Below are 17,465 nucleotides of genomic sequence, written 5' to 3' on the forward strand. Positions count from 1 at the left end.
TATCGTTTTGTCAAAACAAGTGTATAACATTACTTTTGTAACTTAATACCATTAAGTGAAGTTCCTGCCCGACAGCGTTGACTTGTGCCAACCTCTATTTGTCTAGCACAAGAAATGATGACCCAGAGTCAGAATAATGTTAAATGCACAACCCCTAACTCAAAATTTAGAGTATTTTTGTATGTTGAATTAACGAAAATTACGAGAATTTTTGCTCCTTGTCAGGGGCGTAGGAACCGGAGGGGGGGGGGGATAGGGGGGACATGTCCCCCTGAACTTTTTGGGTGGAGGGGACTGTCCCCCCCAACTTTCTAGACCGTGATAATTTTTATTTTATAAAAAGCGCTATTTTGCACTTTTAAAATCAAAATTTTCCGGTGGGAGGACCCCCGAACCCCCCCCCCCCCCCACCGTCTTAGTAGGAGGGGAATGGGTTTACATGACATCAAAATCATTATTTGTCGCCCCCCCGACATTTATGAACACAGCTATGCCAATGCTCCTTGTTATATTGAATATATGAATATTTTACAATGTGGCAACGCTGCGCCGTACCGCGGGGGCAGGTACCTCTCTGCGGGTGCGGTCGACGTCGGGGGGCAGCTCCTCCGCTCCGACGCGCAGGGCCTCCGCCGGGTGCTTGGGGAAGTCCTCGAAGCAGCGCTCCCCGTCAACCAGCTGGGAGTCCAGCGTCAGCTCCGGGTTTCCGCCCTCCAGCTCGCATCGCAGCTCCTCCAGCGTCTTCCAGTCCTTTCCAGGCAGCCACGTCCAACACCTCCTCATCCTCCACGCTTGGCTCACTCCTCGTCAGCACGTCGTTACACAGCACAGACACCATACTGGGGCGAATCGCCATCAAACCATACAACGAAATGCTGGTTCACTCGTGAATTACAACACGACTTAAACAAAATTTCACTCTTTATCACTAAAATAATGATTAATCTTTAACATCTAAAATTTAATGAATTGTTATTACAGTGAACTCGCGATATCTCGGACTTCGATATCCCGGACATCGGATAACTCGGACATCTGCAAAGTGGGGTGCGCGTCATACGTGGGTATTTGCTGGTGCGAGGTGCGAGAGACTTGGCAACAGTGCGTGGTGGGCGGATTGGGAGACGTGGCAACGGTGTGCGGCGCGCCGAGGTGGCTATTGTTATTAGTCACGAACCCGTCACTTCGGCGGTAACAACGGCATTTATTGATGCACTTGTGAACTAATGGGTAGTTGGAAAAAATGAATCGACACGTAGCAGTATCTTTTTTGTTTATGATCAGTTAATTCTTTGGACATTATCATGGCGCCTAAACGAAAATGTGTATCTTTTAGTATCGCACAAAAGGTAAAATTGATTGAAAGGCTAGAGTCTGGCGCTAGTTTATGCGTAGAATTCGGGATTGCTAAACAAACTGTTTCAGTTATAAATTTACATTACATACGCTCATAAAAACCTTTATCGGTACGTATTTTTTATCGGTACATATTTTGTATCATTATCTCCCACGTTTACCGTCCGCCCCCTCCATTCCGTAAGAGACGTTGAGAAACAGACAGCTGACTTGGCCTCTCTCCGTCTCTTTCATCTCCTCCCTTAGACCATTCCATAAACAACACGAGTCTCCGCAGCAGGCAAACAATGGATTCATTATTCAGCATATATCACAGGCTTATCTTATCACCACGTCCCTTACGTTTTTTGTATTTAAGATGTGCAATATAATACCACAGCCAACCGTAGCCCTGATATAAATTGCTGTATTGCCACTTCCCGCGTGCCATGTGTACTAACAGTACAGTCTGTCCCGTTAGTTAAAACTTCTTCTCTTCTTCTCTCCCTTTATTTCCCTTCGTTATCTCGGACAAACGGTAACTCGGACCACCTCTCACCCCTTTTAGTCCGAGATATCGAGAGTTCACTGTAGTTTAGTATATGTAGTTAGTAATGAAATATTTAACACTAGATAGACTGTAAATTTAGTTATGATCTACAATTGATGATGCACCCCTTCTTTCCTCATTTTTACCTTTCAAAATTTTCTGGTACATACATACTTACTTGAAACACATATTTTAGCAGGATTTATTTTTCGTTCCAAGTAAAATATGGCCTGTACCGCTATCAAAAAAAAATTACTTTGTTGAAAAAAAGTACTACGTAATATTCTGACAATTTATATGCTGAATAAAAAAACTTCCATTTTGAAGGTGGAAAGATGTGAACCGAGGAGAGATATGAACCTATAGACACCATCTTTGTTTCAACAGTTTTCAAGGCCACAAAAATTTTATATTGTTAAATTGTCCAAATTTATCATTGTTAAAGTATAGTATGCATATAATTTAATGCAGAATTCCTGTAGTTAATAGAAACTGGCTGCTACATGTTTAGTTTCCCCTGTGAAGTATAAAGTCATTGGTATTTAGAAATTTTGATGCCATAAAAACTGTTAAAAAAACAACATGGCATCTTTCAGTTGCTATCTATCCCCATTAAAACAAAATGGAGCTACACATAACACTAATGTCAATGGCGACATTAAAAAGTTACTTCAACTACTAGCTATTGGAGACAGTGACTTGACGACACAGATCAGGAATATTGTGGCACGGAACCTGCAGTTTAGAACTATGCCAGCGCTTGCCTGGAATGATTACAGGCATTACAGGAAACCAAGGAAAACCAAAACCAGGATGGTCAGCCTGGGACTCGAACCCGGGCCATAAGCAATGTGAGAGGGCAGTGTTTTACCACTGTGCCTCTTCACTCAGTATTTTGACTAGTTGTTACTTACGCTCAGGGCCGTGGAGAGAAAGGAAAGAGAGGGAGGGAGGGGGGGGGGGGAGGGAGGCCACCAGCGGAGCCCCAGTTTAGTTTCGAGATTATTTTTAATGTTTGGGTCCACCCCTGACAGGACGAAAATTACAAGTCCATTGTTAATAGAATTCATAAGAAATCTTTAAAGGTTAAAAGTAATGTGGTACGCACAGATCATGTTTACAGTTATGACCACAGAGTAACATTTACAGTCTTTATATTTTTTTTTAGTTGTGGAGCTTGAACGGTTGTATCTTATATAATAGGGAGATGAACAGTGATACAATATATAACAGGGAGGTGAACAGTTGTACATTATATAACAGGGAGGTGAACAGTTGAACATTATATAACAGGGAGGTGAAAATTTGTACAATATATAACAGGGAGGTGAACAGTTGTACATTATATAACAGGGAGAGGCCCAAAAAAATTATTTTCCGCTGAGCCATTGGTTTTTTTTCGATGGCCCTGCTTACATGATGACACTATGAAAGAATGAGACAACGAGACAGGGGACACTTACATTCCACATTGTTGGGTCCCACGTCGGGAAAAACCCGGTGAAGGTCGGTGGTTCGAATCCTTGCTTCACCAGCACAATAGGAGTATCCTCATCTCGATCCGCAGGGTCTGAAGTCACGAGAAGAAATAGCAGATTCAGACAACAGCCTGATGTGAGATTATAAGGTTGAAAGTGTTATATTTACACTTGTACTTCCTATTTATAGTAATTAAACAGAGACCTCATATTCTTTGTTCAATACTTCTTTATTACGATTGCACTGGATATAAAATACTATTATAGAAAACACACACTTCCTTGTTGGCTTCCATCTTTTCACTGTCCATTCTTGCCAACCTTAGCTACACAACTTACTCCTGGCGATCCATGTATTTCTCTACTATTACATCTCCCTTTCTTAACAGTACTCTTCCAAATACTTAGGTCTATGTACATGACGTCCACTTTGTGTTGTGAGAGTGGTGGCAGGTTGAGCTGTGGCTAACTGACTGTCATCGTGGTGTAACATCTGATTGTTATGTTGATCCCACCGTATTGTTTCCTTAAACTCCCTACTCTCATGATCCCATCCTTTAAAGTCCTCGTCTATACTTTCCCTTCTTCCCCTCGCCTGCCTGTTTGTCTCACCTCCTTCCCCCTCGTCGATCCTGTTCTTAACTCTGAACTCAAAATTGTTAGTTCCTTTATGTATGTGAACTCTATTTCTTTCAACCTGCTTGCCCTCAGGGGTCATAATCACATATGATCGTGGTCTTTTGGAGGAGTACCCCAGTACCTGCCCCATGGTCCTTTCCTGATACCCTTGTCTGCTATAGAATACATGATCGCCTGGCTTGAAAGGCTTGAGCCTTCTTGATCCCCTATTGTAATACTCCTGTTGTTTGTTTTGTCTGCTAATGAGCTTTGCCTTGTCTGCCTGATGTACCTCCAGACTATCTCTACCCACTGTCAGCATGGTGTTTGGTTGACGACCAAACATCATTTCTGCTGGCGTTTTCCAGTTTCCCTCTAGCGGAGTGTTGTTTAATTCCAGCATTGCTAACTTGACATCCTTGTTCTCTACCCCGACTTTCTTTAACATCCGCTTAACTGTCTGTATGTGTCTTTCTGCTAGCCCGTTTGACTGTGCATATTGTGGACTGGAGGTGACATGGTTAAACTGCCATTCCTCTGCAAATTGTTTGAATTTCGCATTGGCATACTGTGGGCCATTATCACTATACACAACGTTCGGTATCCCATACCGAGAAAAAACTGAATTTAATTTATCTATGGTACCCTCGCTAGACATATCTCGGAGTTCTTCTATTTCCACAAACTTAGTAAAGTAATCCACCACCAACACATAATTCTTTTGGAAGAGAGCGAAAATATCCGTGCCTACAGCCAGCCACGGACCACCTGGTACCTCTCTCATGTACATTGGTTGCTTGACATTTTTCTTTGGGCTCCTCAAACAAATTACACAATTATTCACCACATTCTCTACTTCTTGACCCATGTTAGGCCAGTACAAATGTTGTCTGGCACGATGTTTACACTTAGATATACCTAAATGATTATAATGCACCCGATTCAGCATCTCCTTCCGTAGGGCCTTAGGAACTACAATTTGCTCTCCCTTAAATAACAAGTCATCAACTACGTTTAACTCACCCTGCACCATGAAGTAAGGTTTTGTGACATCCGCACACTCTTTCTTGTCTTTTGGCCAACCCTTTTTAACCAGCTGTATTACTGCCTGCAATTCTGGATCCTTACCTGTCTCTACTTTAAACTGTTCTAGTCTACGTTGTGTGACTGGCAGCTTAGCTATTACTAGCCCTACGTGTGCTTCTATTTCTTGGCAAACATCACTATTCTGTGATTTCTTTTCCCCTAGCCTCGACAAAACATCTGCGATGATGAGATCTTTACCCGGGACATGCTCCAGGGTAAACTCATATGGTTGTAACCTCAAGCGCATTCTTTGCAATCGCAACGGACACTCATTTAAGGGTTTTTTAAAAATAGAAATGAGAGGTAAGTGATCTGTCTGTACTACAAACTTGGTTCCATACAGATATTGGTGAAAGCGCTCACAACCATAGAGTATTGCAAGACACTCTTTTTCAATCTGTGCATAATTTTCTTCACTTTTGTTAAGTGTTTTGTTTGCATATACTACTGGCAACTGCTTTTGAAGGATAACTGCTCCTAGGCTATGACTAGACGCATCGACTGATAAAACTATCGGCTTATTTCTGTCATAGTACTGTAGTACTGGGTTTTTTGTTAACACTTGCTTAAGTTCCCTAAAGGCCTGCTCATGGTGATCATTCCCAAAAAAGTGGCTAATTCTTTCTTATTTTTAGGTGTGGGCATGTTCCTAATTGCTTCGACTTTTGCCTCATCAGGGCTAATGCCGTTGGAACTGATTTTGTGCCCAACATAAGTTACCTCTGAAGAACTGATCCTGCATTTTGACTTGTTGAATTTTACTCCATTTTCTTTAGCTCTTTGTAGTACCTGTTGTAACCTCAAGTCATGTTCCGCTTGATCTTTCCCCCATATAATCAAATCATCTATGTAAATTTCCACCCCTGATATGCCTGCAAAAATGGTTGTAAAGCATTTGTGAAATACTTCTGGGGCCGATCTTAACCCATATGGAAGCCTAGTGAATTGGTATCTCCCAAATGGTGTATTAAATGTTGTTACATCCTGACTTTCCTCATCTAATTTGATATGCCAGAAACCCTTGAAACCATCCAATGTTGTGAACACCTTCGCTTCCGGCATTCGTGAGACTAACTCTTCGAATGTGGGCAATTGAAAGTATTCTCTTTCTATTTCCTTATTTAATTTAAATGGATCTATACAAATTCTGAGACTATTATCTGGTTTCCTGACCACCACGAGGGAGTTAACCCATTGTGTCGGTTTTGTCACTGGTTTGACTATTCCTAACTGCTCCATTTTATCTAGTTCCTGTTTCAGTGCATCTAGCAAGTGAAATGGTATTTTTCTAGGTTTTGCAACGTGTGGTTCTGCTCCATCCCTTACCTTTATTTTGTATGTATAGTTAAATACCCCAATTCCTTCGAACAATTCCTTATATTCCTGTAACACTTCACTAACGCTGTCAGGCAATGCATTGCTATCTAAACTATCTATGAACCCTGAGCTACCTGTTCCTCTTTCCATGGTGCCCTGTTTAGAACATTTCTGTGCCCCATTATTTTCAACTGTACCTACCGTTAGTACTCTCCTCACCAGATCATATTGTTTTATAGTGGGTAGGCCGATCACTGGAGGAGCGTTCTTGTTACCTTCTACAACTTGAAACTCCACCACACCTTCCTTACCTCCTTTAAATCTACAATAACAGAAACACTTTCCTACTACAGGTATTGGTAGACCACTATAATTCTCCAATTTTACTGTTGGGGGCACCATTTTTATTTTTAGGTGCCTTGCCTCCTCAGTTGTGATTATGTTTACCTGTGCTCCAGTGTCTAATTTAAATTTGACATACCTATTCCTAATTAACACTTTTTCAACCCATTCCTCCTTACTGTTTGCACTTTCACTCTGCAAACATGAAACTTGACCTAATAACAATACTTGTTCATGTACTTGACTCCCATCCCATTTCTGTTGTCCGTTAAATTCCCTGTCCTGGTCACTCATTTTGTTTACCCCAACTGTCCCGCTTTGCTGATTCACTTGATGTACGGAATTGACGTTTGATCTGCACACTATTCCAAAATGCCCTAGTCTGTTACATACCTTGCACACCTTTCCATATGCTGGACACTTCATAGGTGGATGCTTCTTACCACATCGCGAACAGCTAAAAGCATTGCCCTCGACCTGGTTCCAATTTCTTCCTCCGTACCGCTGTGGCATCTGCTTGCTGCTCTCCTCTCCATCTCTGTAAAGTTCTGTTGATCTTGATTGTGGAGGGCCCGAATACCTGGATTGTTTTTGATACGCCGATCTTGAAGGTTGTGCTTGCTGAGACATATTGGCTTGTTTGATTTTGCACACACTTGCCACGTTTTCCCCTCGGGATACGGTTTGTAACTGGAGTTGTGTTAGTTCTGCATTTTTGCATATCTGGACACACTTGTTTAAGGTTAAGTCGTCTGTGTTTAACAGTTTGGTTTTAATTTCCCTGTCTTGCAGACCACCAATAATTCGGTCTTTTATCAGGCTGTCCCTCATATCCCCAAACTCACAATTCCGGCTTAGTTTCTTCAGGTCTGTTACATACATATCAATATTTTCCCCTTCCTTCTGGTCCCTGTTGAAAAATACATGCCGTTCCACACTGACATTGGTTCGCGGAACACAATAGTTCTCAAAAGCACTTAAGATTTTGACTGGGTCATTTTTTTCTGCCTCGGTCAGTTCAAATGTATTGTAAAGCTCCAAACCTTCTTCACCAATTATTGTCAGTAAAATCGCCGTTTGCACCTCCGCCGTTTGCTTCGTGGACCCCGACGCTAGCATATACAATTCATACTGTTGCTTGAACCTCCGAAAATTTTCCGCTGCATTTTCCGTAAATTGCAATGGATTAGGCAGTTTCAAATTATTCATGGTGATGTTGACTGCGTTGCTCGGCACGCTGCTCTGCAATACCTTATCGTTACCGCGTGGTGTCTATTTGCCGTTCGTGACACGTTGACTCTTCTCCGACTGCGCCATGTTATATTTACACTTGTACTTCCTATTTATAGTAATTAAACAGAGACCTCATATTCTTTGTTCAATACTTCTTTATTACGATTGCACTGGATATAAAATACTATTATAGAAAACACACACTTCCTTGTTGGCTTCCATCTTTTCACTGTCCATTCTTGCCAACCTTAGCTACACAACTTACTCCTGGCGATCCATGTATTTCTCTACTATTACAGAAAGCTTCTAAATTTTGAGGTAAAATGACCGCGTAGTCGTGGAGTATCTTTGAACATAGCCTGGTAGTGCCATGCAATAGGGATCAGGCAGTTTGTCCACCAAAGAGAGCATTTACTAGTTACTAATTGACAACCCCAAATTGGAAAATATATCTGCAGTAACAATGCTACCATAACACAAAACATAAATGCAGCATGTAAGTACAGTCTTCCACTGACGGAAGTGCAACTCGGGCACTAAGCGATGAGTTACTGGGAATCAAAGTAGCTAACAACCAGATGGGTGGTTGAGGCTCGTTTCAATTGTACGCATGCACTTGTGAAAGTGTCTTCTCTGTATTCTTTTTTGTAATACAATCTTCCAGAAGTTCTCATTCTAAATCACAGTAAATCAAACAAAATGTTTCCACTTACACTTTCACAAAATTTTATGTAAAATCACTGCATAACAATGTAGCCTAAGCTAATAGTTCACCCTTTTCTCTCCATAATGTAATACATTTTTAGGTTTCGATAGTAAAATAATATTCTATTAAAATTTTTTGTGCCATAACAGTTTATCTTTATTTTATTCTGCTCCATAGGTTATAAACTATGTAACCTCACATGCCTGTTAAGATATTTTTTTTTTTTGAAAAATAATTTTTAATGCTTTTTTAAGTCTTTTTCACATGACTTGTACATTATAACCATGAAAGAATTCTGTTTGTAAAGTAGATATTGTACAGAAAACATAACATTTTCACGTCACATGCTCAGTGTCGCTGTCCACAGTTCCCAGCCAGAAGCAGTCTTCCGAAGGTAAAGTTCTGCCAGCGAGCACTTATGTCTGTGTGCCAGCTACACGGAAGCTTGCGCCATGGTGGTCGACTACTGGGATCACTTGCTTCCACCTGGGCGATGGTTCGATTTCCGGTGGGTTCAAACACAGAATTTTCACAAGTGGGAAATTGGGACTGACATTACCATGAGGCAGAGGGTTTTCTCGAGGTGCTTCTCATCCCCCCCACATACCCAATCCGTCAGTGAACCGTTCTCATCAGGGGCGCAACAACTAAATTTCCAAAAGGGGGGGAGGGGGGGCAATATACCTTTTTATAAAGAATCATTGATCCGCCCCCGGGAAAATTTGTATTTCAAGGTGGAAAATGGTGCTATTTAAGCAGTTTTATTATCTAAAAATTGATTACACAGCACTTTCTTTGCCCCCGTTTGCCCCCACTTCAAGGTTTCAGAGGGGGGGCAAAATACCCCCCTCCCCGGTTGTTGCGCCACTGGTCTCGTCTCGCCAGCCCTCATCGTCTTCTAATGGCCCGGGTGCTGACGAGAACGCTGAGCCCTCAGTCAGCTCCCGCTCGCTGTCCCCACCTGTTCGCAGGTACTCCGCGGCAGAGTCGACGGCGCCTTCGCTCTCGTCCTTGCTCGAAGCCCGGCCGATCCAGACGTACACGACCCCTCGTGTGTCCAGCAGCATCACGTCCTCCGGGATCAGGTCGGACTGCGCGAAGCCGAGGATTTCCTCCACTGCACTCACACACACACACACACAGATGACATGGGATGTTAGCGCCCAGACAGGGGCGAAGCCAGGGGGGGGCGGGGGTGGTGTTTAGGGGTTCAAACCACCCCCCCCCCCCTTAGCCCCAAATCTTTAGTAAATTTCTTATTCATCACTCAAACAAATTTCATATTAAAAGTAATAAAATTTTTACCATTTCAATATTTAAATTTAAGTATTTAAATGCAGCATGTAAGTACAGTCTTCCACTGACGGAAGTGCAACTCGGGCACTAAGCGATGAGTTACTGGGAATCAAAGTAGCTAACAACCAGATGGGTGGTTGAGGCTCGTTTCAATTGTACGCATGCACTTGTGAAAGTGTCTTCTCTGTATTCTTTTTTGTAATACAATCTTCCAGAAGTTCTCATTCTAAATCACAGTAAATCAAACAAAATGTTTCCACTTACACTTTCACAAAATTTTATGTAAAATCACTGCATAACAATGTAGCCTAAGCTAATAGTTCACCCTTTTCTCTCCATAATGTAATACATTTTTAGGTTTCGATAGTAAAATAATATTCTATTAAAATTTTTTGTGCCATAACAGTTTATCTTTATTTTATTCTGCTCTATAGGTTATAAACTATGTAACCTCACATGCCTGTTAAGATATTTTTTTTTTTTGAAAAATAATTTTGCTAATAGTGCTAAAATAGCACTATTTTACACCTTAAAATCCAAATTTTCCCGGGGAAGGACCCCCCGGACCCACCGCTTTAATTCGGAAGGGAGGGGGGGGGGGGCGTGCATGCTTCTTAACACCCCCCATTCACAAATCCTGGCTACGCCACTGCGCCCAGATATTAGTCAGCAACTTAGCTTGGACAGTTGTACGGTGTAGCTATTTAAAAATTTGTACTCAATTATGAATACCACAAAACACTCACGGTATTTAAACTAAATGACAGCCAATGACCATCTAACTAAAGGGTATATTAAAAACTTTATGGGGAAAAAACCGAAAGCACATAATACATTAATTATTGTGGTTGTTAAACAGGGTTTAATGTCACTTGGTTATCCAGATTATAGTGCACTTAAAACCTCTTGGGCATACAGGTATGCCAGTTATCTTAAAAATATATTATTTTTGTTTTTATTCTTTTTTATTTATAAATTGTGAGATGTCTACCCACAGCATAAAGCCAAAGTGGTAGACAAACAAGGAAAATTTTATATTAGGTATATCTTTATATATATATTTCTTGTGTGCGTGTGTATGTCACTGAACTCCTCCTAGACGGCTGGACCGATTTTGATGAAATTTTGTGTGTGAGTTCACGGGGATTCGAGGATGGTTTAGATTCACAATTTGGTCCACTGGAAAATGTTTATTTAATTAATTTTTTATTTATAAATTGTTGTTGATCTTTGAATGGTTTACAGTATATATATATGTGTGTGTGTTGTGTATTTATTTATGTGTTGTTGTTAATCTTTGGATGGATTTTATGAATTGTTGTTATTACATTAAAATTAAAATAGAATTGGTTATTGAGATTATTGAAATAACATTTTAAAGTGTAATTAAAAATATTTGTGAGGTGCAGTATTGAAGTGAATATTTTACATGATTTTTCGTGATTTTAATTATGTATACACGTGAATTCAATACCAATCAACTTAACCTCCAAATTTAAATTGTCACTTCTCATTTTATTCTACATATTAAAATGTAATAAAAAATATGCATTGTGCAAAATATGTAAGGTGCAGTATCAAAGTGAGTATTTAACACGATTTATCATTACTTTTAATTATGTATAGACGTGCATTCAATAACAATCAACTTAACCTACAATTTTAAATTGTTAGTTCTCATTTTATTCTATGCAACTTATGACGTATTGATGTCTCTTTGAAAATAAAAATATAAGTTTGTAAAATAAATTATAACATTTATATAATTTAAATTACTTATAGTAATTATAGTTTAAAGTATATTTAAAATTGAAGTTTTGTATTTTTTAATTTATAGTTTTTTTTTTAAATATGATTTCTGGATTTACAACGTTTGAACAGGACACCGTCTGTCGGGTCCACTTTAAAGTGTGCGTTCAGGTGGATTTAAAAATTGTTTAGATTCACAATTCAAGCCGATAAATAATATTCGTAATTAATTAATTAATTAAATTAATGTTGTTGTTGAACGTTCGATGTTTTAAATAGCATCCGGTCGGAAGCGCTGTGGTCGCATTATCGAATATTCAAAAATATTTTTCAGTTCGACCCGGCAGATGGTGCTACGATTATATTCAGGGACATTTCCTGTAAATTTTCAAATTTAAAACGTTTGAACAAAACAACGTCTGTTGGGTCCGCTAGTGTGTGTCTATATATATATATATGAACTACACTTTCTATTACCTAATGGTTCTTGGAAATCGGCATATTATCCTTTTTTCGGGCATTTAATACTCTGACATTATCGCAGCTTGAGAAAGAAGATTGTTCAGCTTGTTTAATATTGTACTTAATGTGGATGTTGCAATTCCCAGTTCCTTTGCTATTAAGGGGATTGGTGCACCAGCATCGTATTAAAAAAAACAATATATTTGTTAATGATTCAGCTACTAGAGAAGATTTGAACCATTCTGGTGTAAAATTATTTTTTAAATTTTTTTATTTTAATTAAGTTATTGTTGATTTTCGGGAATTTTTTAAATTCAAGCTTTATTAATAAACTATAAAGAATTCAGTGGTAAAACTTTCGCAGATAAATTTTCAGACACGGGAGATATGACTGTGGCCATTATTTTATCTGTAATTATTATTAATTTAACGTATTTACAATTTGAATTTTAATAAATGAGCTGCTACGAAATTGCGTGATATTCATTTGCGAATTTAATAACATTCGCGTTTTCATTTGTAATTCAAACGCCAATATATCTGTCGGCTGAATGATTGACTTTATTTTAGTCTTAAGCTTATTGCAGTCGGACCTAAAGTAAAAACGTAGCTGTAGAAGTTTGAGCAGCGTGCAAGCTCGGATACGAGAAATTATGGAGCGCGCTGGACAGTAGTGACACCTTGCGACAGTTTCCCGAACTGTTTGCAGCCAGTGTTTTCTCTCGTTCCCACCCTGCCTCAGCTGTCTGCTGTTTACGAAGGGGAGACGGGATTTCGCGCGAAACTGATATGAAGGTCAACGTACTCATTTTCAGTAGATAAGAGAACGTGTTTGGTCTAGCTCGGCGTATAATTGAATGGTTATTCTCTGTTATTATTTAACACAGTGATTTAGCTAGATGTTTTTTGTTGTAAGCGTGAGATTTATTCAGGAATAAAATGCCGAAGAAACCTCCACCAAGCATAGTACACAAAAGAACAAAACTATCGAAAGCCATTAGAGCGCTTAGAAAAAAGAATAAAGAAAGATAAGAGATTATTTTATTATAGCTTTTTTACCATACATTTATTTTTCAGAGTTGCGTATGTACAACGCGATGGACGCGATGCGACAACATAAAGATGTGTAAAATTGTAAACATGCTTTTTTTTTCCAGCAATGCGTGAACCATTCATAAACTATACTCAACATGTATCCGTATGATTACGTTTGAATTTTTTTTATGACAGGCATCAATGTTAACAAGTTTATTAAGCCACAATATACTTTTTTTCATAAAAATAAGTGTAGCAGAAAACACTCAACATAGTCTCACACAAAATCAGTTTACATCATAGGCGTGCCTACAGGGGGGGCCAGGTGGGCCATGGCCCCCCCTAATGTAATCACTCAGATCGGTATTTTCTCTAATGCGTTCGTTAATATTCGTATATTCCTGGCACTGTGACACTCAAACTGTTTTTCAGTGTTGCAGCGTGCTAATTAACAATATTTTTAAACATTTTATCGTTCTGGAAGTACAGTCGCCTTAGTTTATTTAAAACACGAGGTCATGGCCAAGCAAAAAAAAAATATAAGAGGTTTGTTAAAGTTCTGTTGTCTGAATTGCTGTGTTTGCATTCACTAAAAAGAAGTTCATTTCAAGGTAGATCTGGACCAAGCTATTGGAAAATTCGAGGGGGGAAAATGTGTAAGTACCCTTTAAACATTGTCTATGGAAAAAAAAACATATGTTCAAGATTGTTAAAATTATACGGATATAAATATTTACTAGTAAACATATCTCACTGATACTGCACAAAAATATAAACACGGCAATGAGTGAATGTATTTAGGCTATTTAACATTCTAAATTCAGCTTCTGATTTAAAAATATAGCAGGGGCCCCCCCTAATGGAAATGTCTGGGCACGCCTATGGTTTACATGAATGCAGTTTTAAGAAGTAAGCTACGTAAATAATAGTTAAACATTATTTAATATATGCTGGTAACGTTTCCAAAGTATCAGCTTCGCCTTCATTCACGAACAATATTCGTGGCCTTATTTATTTATTTTGCTGGCGTTTCGTTGGTGACTGTTAGGACTGCAAAATTAGTAAACATTTTTCACCCTATCCTGAGTTAAATCTAAGTGTGCGCGGTTAGATGAGGACCAGATGTGTATCATGCTTACGCCTTTACACTCTACTCAGGGGTGCCCACAAGGGGGGGGTAACGACGCAGACTGCGTCATTAAAATTTCAGGGGGGGGGGGGGGTGGTTAAAAGACGAGAAAAATGTATATATTATTTACATAATTATAGCTTCTAATGTGAAAATACGATTCTGGTGCTTTGATAAATGAAAGGGATCTTGTAAATCAAATTGGCAACCCCGCACTTTCCTCAACAAAAGCAGTTTGGCATCTGTCGGTTCAGGATGGAAATATTACCTGATATTACCAAAATTATTATTAGAAAATCAGTTTTAATTAATGCAAAATGTGATAAAATATAATACTAAAAAGTATAATATTATAAAATAATTGAGTAAATCATTTAGAAAATTACATAAAAAAATTCGGGGGGGGGGGGCATAATTAGTTTAGGGGGGGGGGTGAGTCATAGTGTTTGGGGGGGAGGTGGGCACCTCTGCTCTACTCATGCGGGTATTAACCATGCGCGTAAGGGCGTGTTGCCAATGACCTGTACGATAGTCAATCCTCTACGGACTCGAAAAATGTCACCTGCTCATTGGCTACTTGACTTGTGACAACTGTTTGTTATAATGCCTGTGATTCATCGTTGATTTTGTTGAGGAGTTTTCAGGGATTCAGAGCCTCCCATTTAACTGTGGCCGAATTGAAGAAGCAGTACAAATGTTACATGCTTGAATTCATTGCGAATGGAAACCACAAATATTTACTGATGTAGTGGTTGGTAAAAAAAAATATTATTCGTATCGCGTCCATCGCTTCGCGCCATGGTGGCTCCTATATTATATGGATTTACAAAATATAACGATTCATTTACGACACTTAAGATAAGGTGTGTAGGATTTTAAGAATTCACTTGAATTAATATTTAAGAACATATTTCAGGATAACTTGTGAAGACGCTCGTACAGACGGCACCGGTTGTGATGACTCATTGTTAGGGACACCTGTATTTCGAGAATACATTTCGTGTCAAGGTATTTCACAAAATACTGTAGCTTTTCTGCTGTGGTTATTGTCTGAGGTCGGTGAGAGGTGTCGTCCCGCTCTTGACGGGGCCAATGAGAATGTGGTCACTGTACTGCTGTACCCTCACAATTTGCCTTTCCTCTTATAAAAAGCTACAGTATTTTGTGAAATACCTTGACACGAAATGTATTCGCGTAATACAGGTGTCCCTACTCATTGTTACCAGAGCAGGGGCCATCTCGTGTACACGAAGTGGCATGCGAAACCTCAACACAACTCGAAAATCAGTGAGTGTTACATTGAAATGTGTCCGCTACAAATTTTCAGGAATTATAATTTTGAAATCGAGTAGAAATATTCCTGCAATTAGCATTAGGTATATTTTAATAGACATTGAAAGCGAATCATTAAGTAGCTTCAAAATCCAAATACCGGAATACAGATAGTCTGTAACAATACAGACCTCACCGACTAGATATGGTCCAGATTGTTAATACTAACACATTTGAAAAAAAACTGACTAGTTAATGAATATGTTGAAATTTTGTAAACCTGTTACTTAAGATGATTGGTGATGTAATAATGTCTCTTGGAAACTACATAAGATTTTAACTGCTTTTATTTCTCCATAAATTCGCAAATCACCATGGCGGCCAATTTACGATCACGATTTAGTTCTTAAATTTTAAATTAGTTTATTTGTTGAGAGCCTGGTACAATGTATCTGACCACTAAAGCGATCCGAGCCGCGTAGTGTATACTACTGCGAGGTTGCAGAAGTAGGCTCGGGTCGGGACGAATTTCGCTGTGAAGAAACTAAGGTTTTTAATACATAGAAAATTACCCCAAAGCCGTAATTTGTACAGTAGTAGAATGAACATTTCTTAGTAACACGTCAAAAGTGTAAGTACTGCCGCAAACCTTGTGTGTCACACCGAAAACGAGTAGTTAAGTCCAAAATTAATTTTTTTTGCAACGATCCACAATAATGGATATTGCAAATGCAGTTTATGGAGTAGACCTCAGTATGGAACCCAAAATAATCTAGAAACATTGCCCTATCTGAGGATAGTGATAAAAAGCACAAAGTTTAACATGTTTCTATAAAATAGACCTTTTAAATCATTAAAGTTAACGAATTCACTTTCATTCAATTTTAAGGAAATATAAATACATCTTACATAAACTTAAAGAGCCCAACGTGGAAATCGCTTAAAGTAATCGTTGTTGCATATTTATTCATCTTTAAATTGGTATATTTTTTAAGTGTCTCATACAATTAGTCTGACCACTAAAGCGATCCGAGCCGCGTAGTGTATACTACTGCGAGGTTGTCGAAGTAGGTTCGGGTCGAGACGAATTTTGCTGTTAAGAAACAAAAATTTTTAATACATGGAAAATTATCCCAAAGGAAAAATTTTGTACAGTAGTATAATGAACATTTCTTAGTAACACGTCAAAAGTTTACCGATGAAACCTTGTGATCACACCAATAAATGAGCAGTTGAGTCCTTAATGATAATTTCTACAATGATCCACAAAAATGTTTCGTAAATTTAATAACTTTAATACTTTTTTAAGTCGGTTATCAATATGGCACCAAAGTAATATAAAATAATGTCCTACATGGTAACTGTGATAAACACCTCAAAGTTAAAACGTCCTATTATTAAATTGGTAATTTTAATCATAAAAGGTAAGAAAAAAAATATATTTTTTTATAGAAATTTGACTACATGTTACATAAATATGTTGAGCGTAACGTCAAAATCACTTCATAAATATTGTCTGTGTTTTTTTTTTTTTTAAGGTTTAAATGTGTATATTTTGAGTGTCTGGTACAATAGTCTGACCACTGATGTATTTCAAGCTGCGTAGTGTGTGTGCAGCAGTGTTAAAGTCGCTCGTGCTGGGACGTTTTTTGCTCCAGAAAACTAAGGTTTTTAATGTATGGTAATTCCAGACTGAATTTTACTCTGAAAGAATAAAAGTATCCTAACTGCAAGTGATTTTTGCTGCAAACGTAGATAAAAATCTTCCAGGATGCAATTTGCTTAGGTAAAAATGTTAGTATGATCGACTCTTTAATTTCTAAATTATAAATAAATAACAACAATAGAACTTCCCGG

General features: G+C 38.7%; 1 protein-coding gene across 8 annotated transcripts in view; it reads right to left on the bottom strand.

Annotated features, from left to right (window-relative positions):
• LOC134541800 (advillin-like) overlaps positions 1 to 17,465 on the bottom strand; it is a 95,049-nt gene that overhangs the window by 6,363 nt on the left and 71,221 nt on the right. For all 8 annotated transcript variants that reach the window (XM_063385490.1, XM_063385491.1, XM_063385486.1 and 5 more), the window contains exons 13-15: positions 9,627 to 9,782; positions 3,349 to 3,455; positions 571 to 750 (exon numbers count right to left, since the gene is read on the bottom strand). In XM_063385490.1, the coding sequence (XP_063241560.1) occupies positions 571 to 750; positions 3,349 to 3,455; positions 9,627 to 9,782 (443 nt within the window). The remainder of the gene's footprint in view (positions 1 to 570; positions 751 to 3,348; positions 3,456 to 9,626; positions 9,783 to 17,465) is intronic.

This window comes from Bacillus rossius (genome assembly GCF_032445375.1).
Source record: "Bacillus rossius redtenbacheri isolate Brsri chromosome 4 unlocalized genomic scaffold, Brsri_v3 Brsri_v3_scf4_2, whole genome shotgun sequence".
NCBI lineage: Eukaryota > Metazoa > Arthropoda > Insecta > Phasmatodea > Bacillidae > Bacillus > Bacillus rossius.